Source organism: Leptinotarsa decemlineata, unplaced genomic scaffold, assembly GCF_025532065.1.
Source record: "Leptinotarsa decemlineata unplaced genomic scaffold, Ldec_3_MD MMD2_tig00003192_RagTag_RagTag, whole genome shotgun sequence".
Classification (NCBI taxonomy): Eukaryota; Metazoa; Arthropoda; class Insecta; order Coleoptera; family Chrysomelidae; genus Leptinotarsa; species Leptinotarsa decemlineata.
Window position 1 is genome coordinate 3,538,483 of NW_027412582.1, and position 13,178 is coordinate 3,551,660.

At 33.9% G+C, this 13,178-nt stretch overlaps 4 protein-coding genes across 5 annotated transcripts in view; 3 read left to right on the forward strand and 1 right to left on the reverse strand.

The window, feature by feature from the left end:
- Window positions 1-13,178, reverse strand: part of LOC141483160 (uncharacterized) — a 519,459-nt gene that overhangs the window by 253,537 nt on the left and 252,744 nt on the right. The gene's annotated exons all lie outside the window — the stretch shown is intronic.
- LOC111516515 (uncharacterized) overlaps window positions 1-13,178 on the forward strand; it is a 155,945-nt gene that overhangs the window by 85,240 nt on the left and 57,527 nt on the right. The gene's annotated exons all lie outside the window — the stretch shown is intronic.
- Window positions 1-13,178, forward strand: part of LOC141483161 (uncharacterized) — a 192,313-nt gene that overhangs the window by 49,791 nt on the left and 129,344 nt on the right. The gene's annotated exons all lie outside the window — the stretch shown is intronic.
- On the forward strand, window positions 4,885-5,748 carry LOC141483178 (uncharacterized). The gene is made up of 2 exons (XM_074177653.1): window positions 4,885-5,414; window positions 5,519-5,748. Exons 1-2 carry the CDS (start codon window positions 5,129-5,131, stop codon window positions 5,746-5,748), a joined length of 516 nt encoding a protein of 171 aa, XP_074033754.1. The 5' UTR covers window positions 4,885-5,128.

Here is a 13,178-nt window from a genome sequence, read left to right on the forward strand (position 1 = left end):
TTCCATTAGAACTATTCATTTCCCATTCTCACACTCATACTAACGGATGAGTCTGTTGTAGTTGTACGTACAACTACAACACCATGTATAAAGTGATGGTACAATAGTAGTAAAAATATTAGTAATATATTATTAAAAGGATTCGCTAAAATATTCTTCCAAACTATAATAGGGTCTATCCACAAGAAGGTTCTTCACCGCCTTTTTGAAATGAACGTTGCTTAAATTTGCCGATCTCATTTCTAATGGTAAATGATTGAACAATTTACCACCATTGTAGTATATGGAATCCTTGATTAAATTCGAAGTTGGGATGGGTATAATTGCTATTGCGTGTAGCATAAGGAGTAGAAGCAAAGTTGAGCTTCGATTTATGTTTATAAATAAGGCAAACTGTCTCTAAGATAAAAAGTGCAATGACTGTTAACATTTTATTGGCAGTGAACAAATTTCTGCACGATTCTCTGGGTTTAACTTTACAGAGACATCTTAGTGCCCTCTTCTGTAATATTAATACAGAAGAGAGAAGGGATGAGTTGCATGCTCCCCAAAAAGGTATTCCATTACGTAGTCGAGATTCAACAAGTGCATGGTAAACGGTCTTTGCGACATGGAAACCCAACTCATTTGAAACCACTCTAACTGCATAACATCCTGAGGAGATCTTACTCTTCAGTTGTTTAATATGCTCATCAAATTTCAGCCTATTATCAATGAATACACCGAGAAATTTTGTGTTTAATTTATTTTGTAATACGTCAGCGTCTATTGAAATGTCATCAAGCGAACATTTGAATGATATTATATTTGTTTTGGATGCATTTAGAGAGAGTAAATTTGCATCGCACCAGCTCTTCACCTTCTTCAAGTCGGATGATATTATTTTAATTAGCTCCATTGAGTTTTTTTCTTTCCACAATATTGTAGTATCATCCGCGAATAGAGTGAAACTACCAGATATGTTAATCATAGATATGTCATTCATATATAACAGAAACAGAATAGGGCCTAACACAGAACCCTGTGTTACACCAGATTCAATGGCCCTGTTCTCCGAGAGTTCCGTTGTCCTCACCATTTGACTCCGACCTGAAAGGTACGATTCGAACCAAGTGTTCGTTACACCTCTACATCCATATTTATGAAGTTTTTTTAATAAACTTTTATGATTAACGCAATCAAACGCCTTTGAAATATCGCAAAAAATTGCGGCGGCTACTTCACCAGCATTCAATTCAGAGTAAATTTCATATAAAAAAGAGAAGATAGCATCATTTGTATCTTTTTCCTCTTGAAACCCAAACCACATTTTTAGAATTTTTTTTTTATATTTACATTTATATATTTTTGGAACTTTTTTATATTTACATTTATACTTTTTTAGTACTTTTTTTATATCAACATTGTATTGATTTGATTTGATTTGATTTGAGAGAGTTAGTAACAGACCCTACTCAGAGGAAGCTAATGACTATTTATCGTAGTCAATGCCAAATACATAAAAACGACAGCAACATTTTTGTTATAATTTCAGAGGCATAACGCTTATTTTATTAATAGAGAAACAGTTTTGGGATGAAATTAAACATTTTCAAAAATCAATGTGAAAGTCGAAGGAGATTTTAATTGAGCTGAATTTTCCATTTAGCTCTTCATCAAAAGCGATAAAACCAGTAAAAATATATTCGATCACTTATTCAAAACTCAACCATTCTTTGAAGTGAGAAATTCAACATACTCAACTGATGTAAAATATTATCAAAAATTACAGCTAATACAAGTGGTGAAACGGCACAGCAATAGTGTGCCAGCAGGTCTTGAATTCGAATCTGCCTGTGACTTCATATTTTTTCTTGAACGTTACTGATGCCAAAAAAAAAACAAATGGAATAGAATGAGTTGAATCAGTAATTTCACATTCAAATACAAGACCATTTTGTTATCTCTTTAATTTCACAATCATTCGTATCAACTGTAATCAATCATTTAGTCTGGGCTTTAAGTTTAGATTCGTATTGAATGGACATACTTTTAATAAAATTAAGTGATAAGGTGGTAAGTTAGGCTTACTGAATAAATCATATTGGGGATCTTCATCTTTTATTTCCAATATTAATTGGTAAGTTATTGATATTGTGAGTTACTTAGGGTATCTGGAGGATTAAATTTACCTGGCGCCCATTAAGATATATTTGAAATTTGCTAAGTTGTTTAACCCACTCCCGTCTCCACTGTTTAGCTTAGCCGCGGATACCCATCTTATTTGTTACCGACAGATGATTTAGTCTCCTCTTGTGGTTTGTGAGGTGACATTCAAAATTGAATAAATAATGGCAAAAATTGTTTATGGCATTTTTATGCTGGTGGTTGTTTTTGTAACTTTCATAACTAAAGCTAAGAGTAGAATTTGTTTATAACAAATATTTAAGTTAATAAACGATGGAATTGTTAATGAATTATGTTCTGTTATTTTATAGAGAACTGTTAAGTATGATTTTAGAAAAGAAAAAAATGTCCTAACTAATAATTCAAACAGTAGATATATAAAAAAACGATTATAAACAATTAAATATTATTATTGAAATTTTCATTTTATATCATAATAATTGACAGTTCTCTATCAAGTTGTACAATTTTTTTTTAAATTTTGAAGTACCTAGTCTATTTGTTTATAAAAAAATTATAAACAAATGGAGATAAAAATCATTTGTTTCGGTTTATAAATGTCTTTCATTGATATAAAAACGATAAAATAATGATGAATGAAGATAACATTTTTTCACAACATATTGTGTTTTTCTTCTTTTCTTTATTTTAAAAAATTATTATAAACGAAGTATTAAAATTTTCAGAACTTTCATCATGCAATATTACTTTGTATTTAGGAAGGGCTCCACGAAGCGAAAAAATTTTACGGTAATTATTCAAATATTTATTTCACTTTGAATGATAAAGAAAGTTTCAGAAAATTTTGTTAATTAACAATTGTCTAGATTATTGAAAAATTAACTTTGATGAAAAATTCCAACGGGAATCACTTCTCTGTGGTGTTTAGATCATATCATAAATTTTTTAAATTTTTCTATTTACTTTAAGTACCTCAAAAAAATATTTTCAAGTTACGTACTCGCTTAGAGGCCATGCGCGCAACCTAAAAGTGGCGCGCGGACGGCTATTTTCAGCGTTAAATTAAAATTATAAATAATGGAGATACCCTTTTGAGAGTCGAAACTTTTTTAGATAATTTCTTCCTCTTCAAAGACCTCTTTTTCAAAATTCAAAAGAATTTATAGTTCACGAGCTATAACCAACAAAACCGAACACTGCTTTCTAGGGTTTTTAATTGTTTATAACTTTCAGAATTTTTTATGAACTAATTTAATTTTTCTTCACATAATGATCTAGACAATATTCCGGATCGAATGAGCCTAACCACTTAATTTTACAAAAAGTATGTCCATTTAACACGAATCTAAACTTGAAGCCCAGACTAATTCATACTGACGTAAGTATTTCTGAATTCGTGAACTCATATACTAACAAAGTCACCGACAAAGAGAGGACAGCGCAATGTTGCGACATCTCCAGGTCTCACTTTGCACGCAGCAATTAAATCGAAGGCACCTTTGGAATACACGAATGAAAATATACCGGAGGAACAGCGACTTCATGCGTCCAACCATTGAACTGAAATATATGCTGTGAACGGGTTTTCATACCAAATGAGGTCCAATTTTTTTTTGCGAAATGACAATATCTTGTGGTGAGACACTCATTAGAATTATTTGATTCACGAAACAAAGTGAGGTCCGTATATTGGTCCTCACTTTGTCGCGGACCTCACTTCAACCGTAATTTTTCAATGGAAGTGGCTCACTTCCTACTCTGGGAGACTATATATATATATATATATATATATATATATGGAACATTTCCAAGCATCGGATGACACCGAATTTATATTCCATTATGAATTATAGGTAAAATAACAAGAAACTTATAATGGTAGGACCGGTATTTTGATATTCTTGTGGAATATTTGAAATGAGGAGTTTGGTTCTAGAAATGTGTGAATTTAATTGAAGAAATATTCTTTTCTCTGATCATCTGATACAAATTTTCTCATTCACCATTTAGTGCAATAATTTTGAAAATGGTGAAGGAGTGACAGATTGATGTCAATGTTTATCGCACACATTCCATTACGTACCATGTAGGAAAGATTTTATATAGTACATTCCAAATGAAATGAGTCGCTCTGAGGGAGTTATTTGATATTAGGACTGTGAAAATACATCATTTCAAGTGTTTTGAACTTCTTCAAGAATTTTCATCGTCGAAGTCTGTGAGTCCCAGCTGAATCCTGTAGATGATTTATGTGATAAAAATACCAGGTACTACTGTAGGCTACTAACACTTGATATTTTTCAGAATTTTAGGAAGGAAATAGAACCTCGTTCATTGCATCGCATGCTATTTAATAGTGTTCAGTTTGAATAATTGATTGAGCAAATTCCTCTAGTTGAAAATTTTCAGTCTCAATATCAAATAACCCCACCAGTGTGGCTCATTCAGTTGGAATGCCCTGTATGTCATCTTCTCTACATACTACATGATGAAATGCGTGCGATAATTTACATCTGTCTCGCACACTTTCACCGTTTCGAAAATTAATTCAGTGGTGTGTGACGATATATATATATTGATTTCTATCTATTTCTAAGTTATATCTTATTGTTTTCCTAGTAATCTGAAATATGTATGTCAAATTATTTTTCACTTGTTCCTTCGTTGAAAATCCCTTACAAAGAATGAATTCTCACATACTCTATCATTTTTCGGAATGGTCAGCAATAGTGCAATTCATTCAATACCTGCATTTTTGATAATTTTTAGAAACTACCTATTAAGGTAATGAGATGATATGTCATTACGTTGAGGTAATTTATTTTGGAAAAGTACCTACTCAATTCAATTTCATATAAATTCTGAGCCAGATCGGAAGGACGTCAGTTCTAATTGAGAGTTGTTATCGAACAGTTATATTAAATCAGTTGCTCATTGTGAAGTGACATATTCTTTGAAATTTGGTTTCTGCAAATAAGCTGGTGCATTCATTTACCTGACAATGGCCAACCACGATGAAGGACGACCAAAGTGCGGAATTTGTTTAAAATCTTTTGCTAATACGCAAACTTTGAAAGTGCACGAGATAATCCATACCGGAGAAAAACTGTTTCACTGTACATTATGTCCAAAATCTTTCACACAAGCTAAGACTCTGAAACGTCACGAAAGGAGTCATTCTGGAGAACAGCTATTCCAGTGTAAATTCTGCTTGAAAACTTTCACCCGAAAAGACAATCTGAAAGTTCACGAGAGATGTCATTCTGGAGAAAAACCTTTTCAGTGTGGTTGAAATTCTTCAGTCGCAGCGATAATTTGAAAGTTCATGAACGGACACATACTGGAGAACAACCGTTTCAGTGTCGAATTTGTTTCAAATCTTTCACTCAAGCTATTACTTTGAAAAATCATGAAAGGAGTCATACTGGAGAGAAGCCATTTCAGTGTCCACTATGTTCAAAATCTTTCACCCGAAAGCGGAATCTGATATTACATGAAAGATGTCATACTGGAGAGAAACCTTTTCAGTGCCGTATATGTTTGAAATTTTTCACTCGAAGTGACAGTCTGAAAGTTCATGAACGAAATCATAATGACGGGTGTTATTTTTTAGTTTTATGAATTTCATGTGATTTGATATTTTTTGACATTCAATAAATTATATTCATTCAATTTTCATTTCGTTTTCTTTCGATGAATACCAGAATATTGTTCAAATAATATTTCTGAAATAAAGTATGAGTTTTGTACTGGAACCAATTTTTTTTTAATTTAGAAACGAATAAATTCAAGACTTCGTTTCATTTACTGGATGACTAAATAGAATTAAATCATGGCTTGATACATACATACATATACTAGATAATATCATTGATTATATGTTCCTTTTTTATGTTAATGATAATTAGTTCATTCTTGAACACAGGAACATTTTTTTACCGTTTTTTGGGTGAAATCTAGGTTCTCAAAATTCAGGTAATTCAAATTGTAATAATATACATAAATCATTGAATATTATTGTAAATCATGCCCGAAAGAAAATAACGCCGGCCGCCACTGAAAGCCCAAAACCAATCGTGACGTAGCTAAGAGCGCGCGAATGTACGAATGTCCTAGAAAGTATTAGAAAATCTAGAACCAACCGAGAGATTAATGAATGCGTGTTAAAATTTTTGGATTAACAATGAGAGAAGAAACCAGTGAACTATATGTTATCAAAGATGAATATATTATAATCTGATAACTGAAGAGAAAATATCAGTGAGCAGAAGGGAAAAAGCAACTAAATCCATACCAAGTTATTGACAATCGTTGCCACGAACCCAAGAAGTGAAGTGGGTAACAGAAACTGCTCAGCAGTTTGTTAGCAGGCCTGTATTTCATCCCTACTTTAGTCCAATAACTGTTTGGTATCAACCTTCGAAGTGTGAATAAACGCAATGGAGTGAGCCAATCCTTGAAGATTCTACCAGAATTCCACAAATCTTCTTACCATCCAGGTGTTCGATGTTTGCTTGACAAAGCCTAAGGCTATGCCAATGACAGGTTCTGGTCTGATTAAGCTGCTTACAACACCCTCCTTTGTAGGGGAGTCAGCAGCCTCATTGCTTACCAGACCAGTATGACCAGAAATCCTATCCAGAGACAATGTTTGGAGTCTTTCTACTGATGAGAGTCGTTTTTGGCTATTTGCTACCAATTCAGACATTCATGTAGGAACCAAGAGCCTCCAACGCCTCTTGACTGTCCTAGAATATTTTTATTGATTTGTATGAGGTTGTATTCTTCCAATCTCTCCGCACACAATTCAATAGCGTAAATTTTCACTTGAAATGAAGTCGCTTAGGTGCCTAGGCAGGTTGATATCTCTGTCCTGGGTCTGCGATAAAATTACCTGCAACAGAACCTGAAGGTGTTTTTGATCCATCTGTTAATCAACAACAATCTGCTCTTGGCATTTCTCCCTTTCGAAGAATTCAGTCCTCTCAACACGGGAACAGTACTTCATGAAGCAGTTCATAGTTGACAGTTGGAGGTATCAAGTCAGAGGCCATTCCCAGAGTGCTGTGTCTTCCAGTGTTAACTGTTGCACTCTGCATTGAATTTATTTGTGCAATTGGCAATATGCACAAGACTAGGTATATTCAGTCTATCTAGTTGAGAGGAGGTAGCTCTACAAGGATTTCCACGGCCTCTGACAATGTGCTACTTGGTAGGTATGATAGATTACTCATTATGAAAGTACAAAACGTCGACTGCTAAATTGAAAGGCCTTTTATGTAAGATTCCACTGTAATATTATTCCTATATGAAATTTTCACCACAACGTTCATCATGAAGAAGGATTAACAATCAATTCAGAGGTTGATTTTTAAGTAGAAATGTGTATCCGAGTTTTTCACGGACTCATTCTATTTGGAATGCACTGTCTGGGTCCTTTGCTACATACAGTGTGACCCATTTAAAATGGAACCACCCCTGTAGAATGTGCATTTTTCAATCAATCTCAATTTTTTTTTATTGAAATATTAAGCCTAAAAAACTGTATCTTGACACTAACTTTCACAATTTTAGTTTCATTTCCAAGGCACTCTATGGTTTTTTTGTTTGTCAAAAACGGCAAAAGTTTATTAGGCAATTTTTGTTTTCAAATTTGACTACACCACTGGATTCGTAGTCGTTATAAATCAAAACTGTCAAATTTTCATTAAAAAATATTTGTTAACAACGAAGTTACAACAACTTCAATTTTGGAAACAAAGTATTTGTTTGTAATTTTTATTCAGATTATAGACATATTTGAGATCTGACAACACTGTCATCACCAAGTAGAACACCAGTGAATTTGTACAGTGAAAATCCGAAGTCAACAGCTCAATGCGTTCTACAGTTATAACTCCTGAAAATATGGTAATGTGAGAGATTTGTGGTGCAAGCGTTTTGTAATAAAAATCTGACTACGCCACTGGATTTGTGGATAATATTCCCTTAAAATCATTCATTTGAGTGTAGGTTACGAGAAATGTATTCTAGAATAACAGAAAATTAAAAATTCATTTTCAAGTTATGCAGTACTTAGTACATTCTTCCGCATAGCTGCTAAAATCAAATTGATTTAAAGCATGGAAATCATTTATTCAATAATAAAACAGAGAGCAGGACAAAAATTGTTCCCTGTAAATTCTTCATAACTCAGCTAAAACAATCTTTTAGAGGAGATATCAATAATTTGAGGAAGCTGAACTCATTATGCAAAGGTTTTATAATAAATCAACAGTAGGCTGTGATTTTGACAGTTAATCATAAATAAAATAAAAGTTGTTAGTTACGTGCATTTAATAATGGCTTTGCAATTATCATTAGAAGAAAGAATTGAAATTGTGAGAATTTCTGGGGACAATTATTATCATAGTGAAAGAGAAGCAGCTAGGATATTTAATCACAGACATCCAAATCGACTTCCCATTGACAGAAGCACCGTCAGTAAAATTAACAAAACATTTAAAGAAACCGGTGCAGTCAGCAAACATATTTTAAAAAATAATCACCGAAGAAGAAATTTAAACGAAGGTGCTGTTTTAGATTATTTTAGAAACCACCCAAACAGAAGTTTACGAGTCGCCAGTTTGGATTTAAACTTACCGAGAGAGACTATTCGACGATGTCTTAAACAAGACAAAATGAGAGCATTTAAACCTAAATTTCTTCACTCTTTAAATGCAGGTGATGAAGTGAAACGTATGGAATTTTGTTTGTGGGCACAAGGCGAGTACCTGAATACAAGAAATTTTTTAAACTGCATAATGTTTAGTGATGAAGCTTCTTTCAGCACCAATGGGGTAGTTTCATCGCAAAATGCTCGGTATTGGGCTACGGAAAATCCGCACTGGATCATAAATTGTAAAAGTCAATATTCCGAAGAAGTTAACGTTTGGTGTGGTATAGTACAAAATAGAATAATAGGTCCATATTTTTTTGATGGAAACATAAACGGGCAAAATTTTTTGGAATTTCTAAATAACCAATTATCGGACGAAATAGATGAAATGCCTCTTGCGGAACAAGTAAATTTATATTTTCAGCTCGACGGCTGTTCCGTGCACAATTCGAGGATTGTTAAAGAGTGGCTAAATAACCAGTTTCCAAATCATTGGATAGGACGAGGTAGTGACTTAATTGAATGGCCACCTAGATCGCCTGATCTAACAATATTAGACTTTTTTCTGTGGGGTATTCTGACACAAAAAGTATACAGAACAAGACCAACGAATCGAGCTGAACTCATGCAAAGGATACGACAAGCTTGTGCCGAAATTACAGTTCAACAAATAAGAAATAGTGTAAACAATATTCGGAAGAGATACGATAAATGTATTGAACTTAATGGAGGTTTGGTAGAAGCCACAAAAATTTGAATGTTTAGTTTTAAATCAATGTTTATTTTAGTATTAGTTTTTTCTTAATGGCAATTAATTGTTGAATAAATACTTTGAAACTTGTTTGTATACATTTTGTTTTCATCAGCTATAGAAGAAGGTAGAGTAAGTTCAGAATCTCATAAAATGTGATTTTCCAGGTGCGCTGTTACAAAAGTACTATTATTTATTATTGGGAAACTTCCAAAAAGCTTACAAGTATGACCATTAATACTTCAAGATTCTATCAAGATTTGGTAAAAGCGCAATTGGGAGATCCCATGACATGAGATTCTGAACTTGGTCTACTACTGCGTAACTTGAAAATGAACTTTTAATTTTCTGTTATTCAATTATTCAATTTTTATTTTTATTTTCACTTCTCGTAACCTACACTCAAATGAATGATTTTAAGGGAATATTATCCACAAATCCAGTGGCGTAGTCAGATTTTTATTACAAAACGCTTGCACCACAAATCTCTCACATTACCATATTTTCAGGAGTTATAACTGTAGAACAGGGGTGTCCAACTTGCAATGCCTCAAGGGCCAAAACTAAAACCTTTGATGTTGTCGCGGGCCATATAATAATTTTGTAACAAGTAATAACAAAATAAAGTGAGGTATAAAAATAATTAAAACAAAAAAGAGTATTATTTCTTTTATTGCTCAACAAATACATTTTTTGATAAACGGAAAATTTATTGATAACACTTTTTAATAATGAAGACAAACATTGCAAAAGCAACGAAAAAGATGTATCAATTAGTGTGAGGACTGTGGTCGATCGGCTTCATCCACCAATGAGGAAATGTCCACCTCCAGTTCAGTTGTAGACAGTCTCATAAGATGAAGTAAGGAAAAATCGGTTAGGTTGCTTCTGTTTTTGTTTTTATTTCATGGAGGAAAAGGCACTTTCACATGTATATGTGCTTCCGAACATTGACGTCATTTTCAGTCCAAAATCTCGCAGGTTTGGGAATTTCTCCTTTGGCAGTAATTTGAAAAATTCAGGTCCCTTTTCTTGTTTGGTGATTAGGTACATGTCTGCTTGAAGATCACATAACTCAAGCTGTAAGTTGGGTGGTTGATCATCAATGGTTGCTCCAAGAGGGTTATTATAAAGTAGTACACTGCTTTTAAGACTTTCAATTTCTTCAAATCTTGTATTGAATTCATCAATAACTTGTTCAATTTGTGAAATGCAGGATGAAAACTCAATATTTTCCTCACCGTTGAATTCTTCTGCTATTTGCAGACAGCTAGGGAAGTGTGTCAGGTTGTTCTTTTCCAAAGCACGTTTAAACACGTTCAGCTTATTCCGGAATCCGTTTATCATTCCGATCAAATCTGAAACCGTCTGGTTTCTTCCTTGGAGACTCAAGTTTAACTTGTTAAGATGATTAGTCAGATCTGTTATAAATGCTAACTGTCTTAAGAATTCTGGATCCTTAAACTTCTCTTCCAGTTCAGTTGTGTCAGATGAAACGTATTTGTTGAGGAATGCAGGGATTTCCTTTCTTATGGCAAAAAATCGTTCCATGCACTTTCCTGCACTCAGCCACCTTACATGGTTGTACATTAGCAAGTCTCCATACTCAGCCTCTGTTTCCACTAAAAACTGCTTAAGTTGCCTGTGTAAAAGAGATCGATTTCCACCTCTAATCATATTTATAATCTTAATCACGGTTTGGAAAACTTGATCTTCCTTGACTGATTTTCCACATAAAGCTCCCTGATGTATAATACAATGAATTGTTGGGCAAGTGACACCATTCTCTCGAAGCAGACCCACTAATCCAATTTTTTTACCTGTCATTGATGGGGCCCCATCTGTTGCTATGGCTGAACATTTATCAAAGCCTCCAATTCTGTCAACTGTTTTCTTCACAGCCTCATAGATGTCTTTTCCTTTTGTTGTTCCATAAAGAGGACAAATATCAAATAACTCCTCTTTACTGGTAAAATCATCAAAAGTAGTGCGCACAAATATTAACAGCTGACTAATATCGGTTTGATCAGTGCTTTCATCCAAACAAAGTGAGAAATATGAACTTTTCTTAACCAGGCTAAGCATAGATTTTTCTACTTGCTCACCCATAGCAACAATCCTTCTTTGTATGGTTTGATGTGAAAGTGGCACTGATTCAAATTTCTCCGCCATTTTAGAATCACCGAAAGCTTTGGCCATTTCAACAGCACATTTTTTTATCAAATTGCCATCAGTGAAAGGTTTTTTTGCCTTTGCCAGCTCAAGCGACACGGCATAAGATGCATGCAAAGAATGCGTTTGAGAGTGTAATATTTTACTGAACATACCAGTTTGCTGTTTAAGCTTTTTCTTCAAATCTGCAACTAGGGCACGCCGACTTTCATTTGTGTACGTAGCATACTTATTTTCATGCACTGTTGTGTAATGTCTTCTCACATTATATTCTTTAGGCACTGAAACTACATTCATGCACACTAAGCACTGCAACTTTCCATTATTGTTAGCAATCAAGTAATCACTCTCCCAACTTTCTTTGTAAATTCTGTTCTCACTATCAATTTTCCGTTTTATTGGTTTTACACTCATTATTGTATAAGAGGAATCTAAACAAAGAATTAATCAAGCACTGTTCACTAGCAACGTAATAGATTAGCCGACTAGAATACGTGTCAGTCGCACGATGGTGCCTGGCGACGGATGGTAAGCAGTGGGAGGTGGGAGGTGTAGCCTGCGTGAACTGTGATGCGCAGTAATCAGTGCAGTTCTCATAGTGGTGGAGGACGATTGTGTTCGTTACACGTCCGCAAAGCGGCACGCGGTACAGTACTTGTGATGTAAAAACACTGCTAAACCATGAAATATAAATTAAAAAATCTTTTTTCACAGTGGCAGCATTTAAAGAAAATATATGCTTTTCGAAAATCTTACGTGGGCCACAACAAATAGCCTCGCGGGCCGGATGCGGCCCGCGGGCCGCCAGTTGGACAACCCTGCTGTAGAACGCATTGAGCTGTTGACTTCGGATTTTCACTGTACAAATTCACTGGTGTTCTACTTGGTGATGACAGTGTTGTCAGATCTCAAATATGTCTATAATCTGAATAAAAATTACAAACAAATACTTTGTTTCCAAAATTGAAGTTGTTGTAACTTCGTTGTTAACAAATATTTTTTAATGAAAATTTGACAGTTTTGATTTATAACGACTACGAATCCAGTGGTGTAGTCAAATTTGAAAACAAAAATTGCCTAATAAACTTTTGCCGTTTTTGACAAACAAAAAAAACCATAGAGTGCCTTGGAAATGAAACTAAAATTGTGAAAGTTAGTGTCAAGATACAGTTTTTCAGGCTTAATATTTCAATAAAAAAAAAATTGAGATTGATTGAAAAATGCACATTCTACAGGGGTGGTTCCATTTTAAATGGGTCACACTGTATAACATAATAAAATACATACCACGCGTCAAAGCAATTTCCATTCGTGTCATTAGCACTCCCCCTAGGTCGCCATTTATTTAATTCAATCATAGAACGATTGATTCTCATCTGTCTCTGAAAAATTTAAAAACATTTTTCATTGAGTAAATGAAAAATATAAGAGAAAAATGTTTTTCTAAATAGTAATATCTTCCGGAAATGA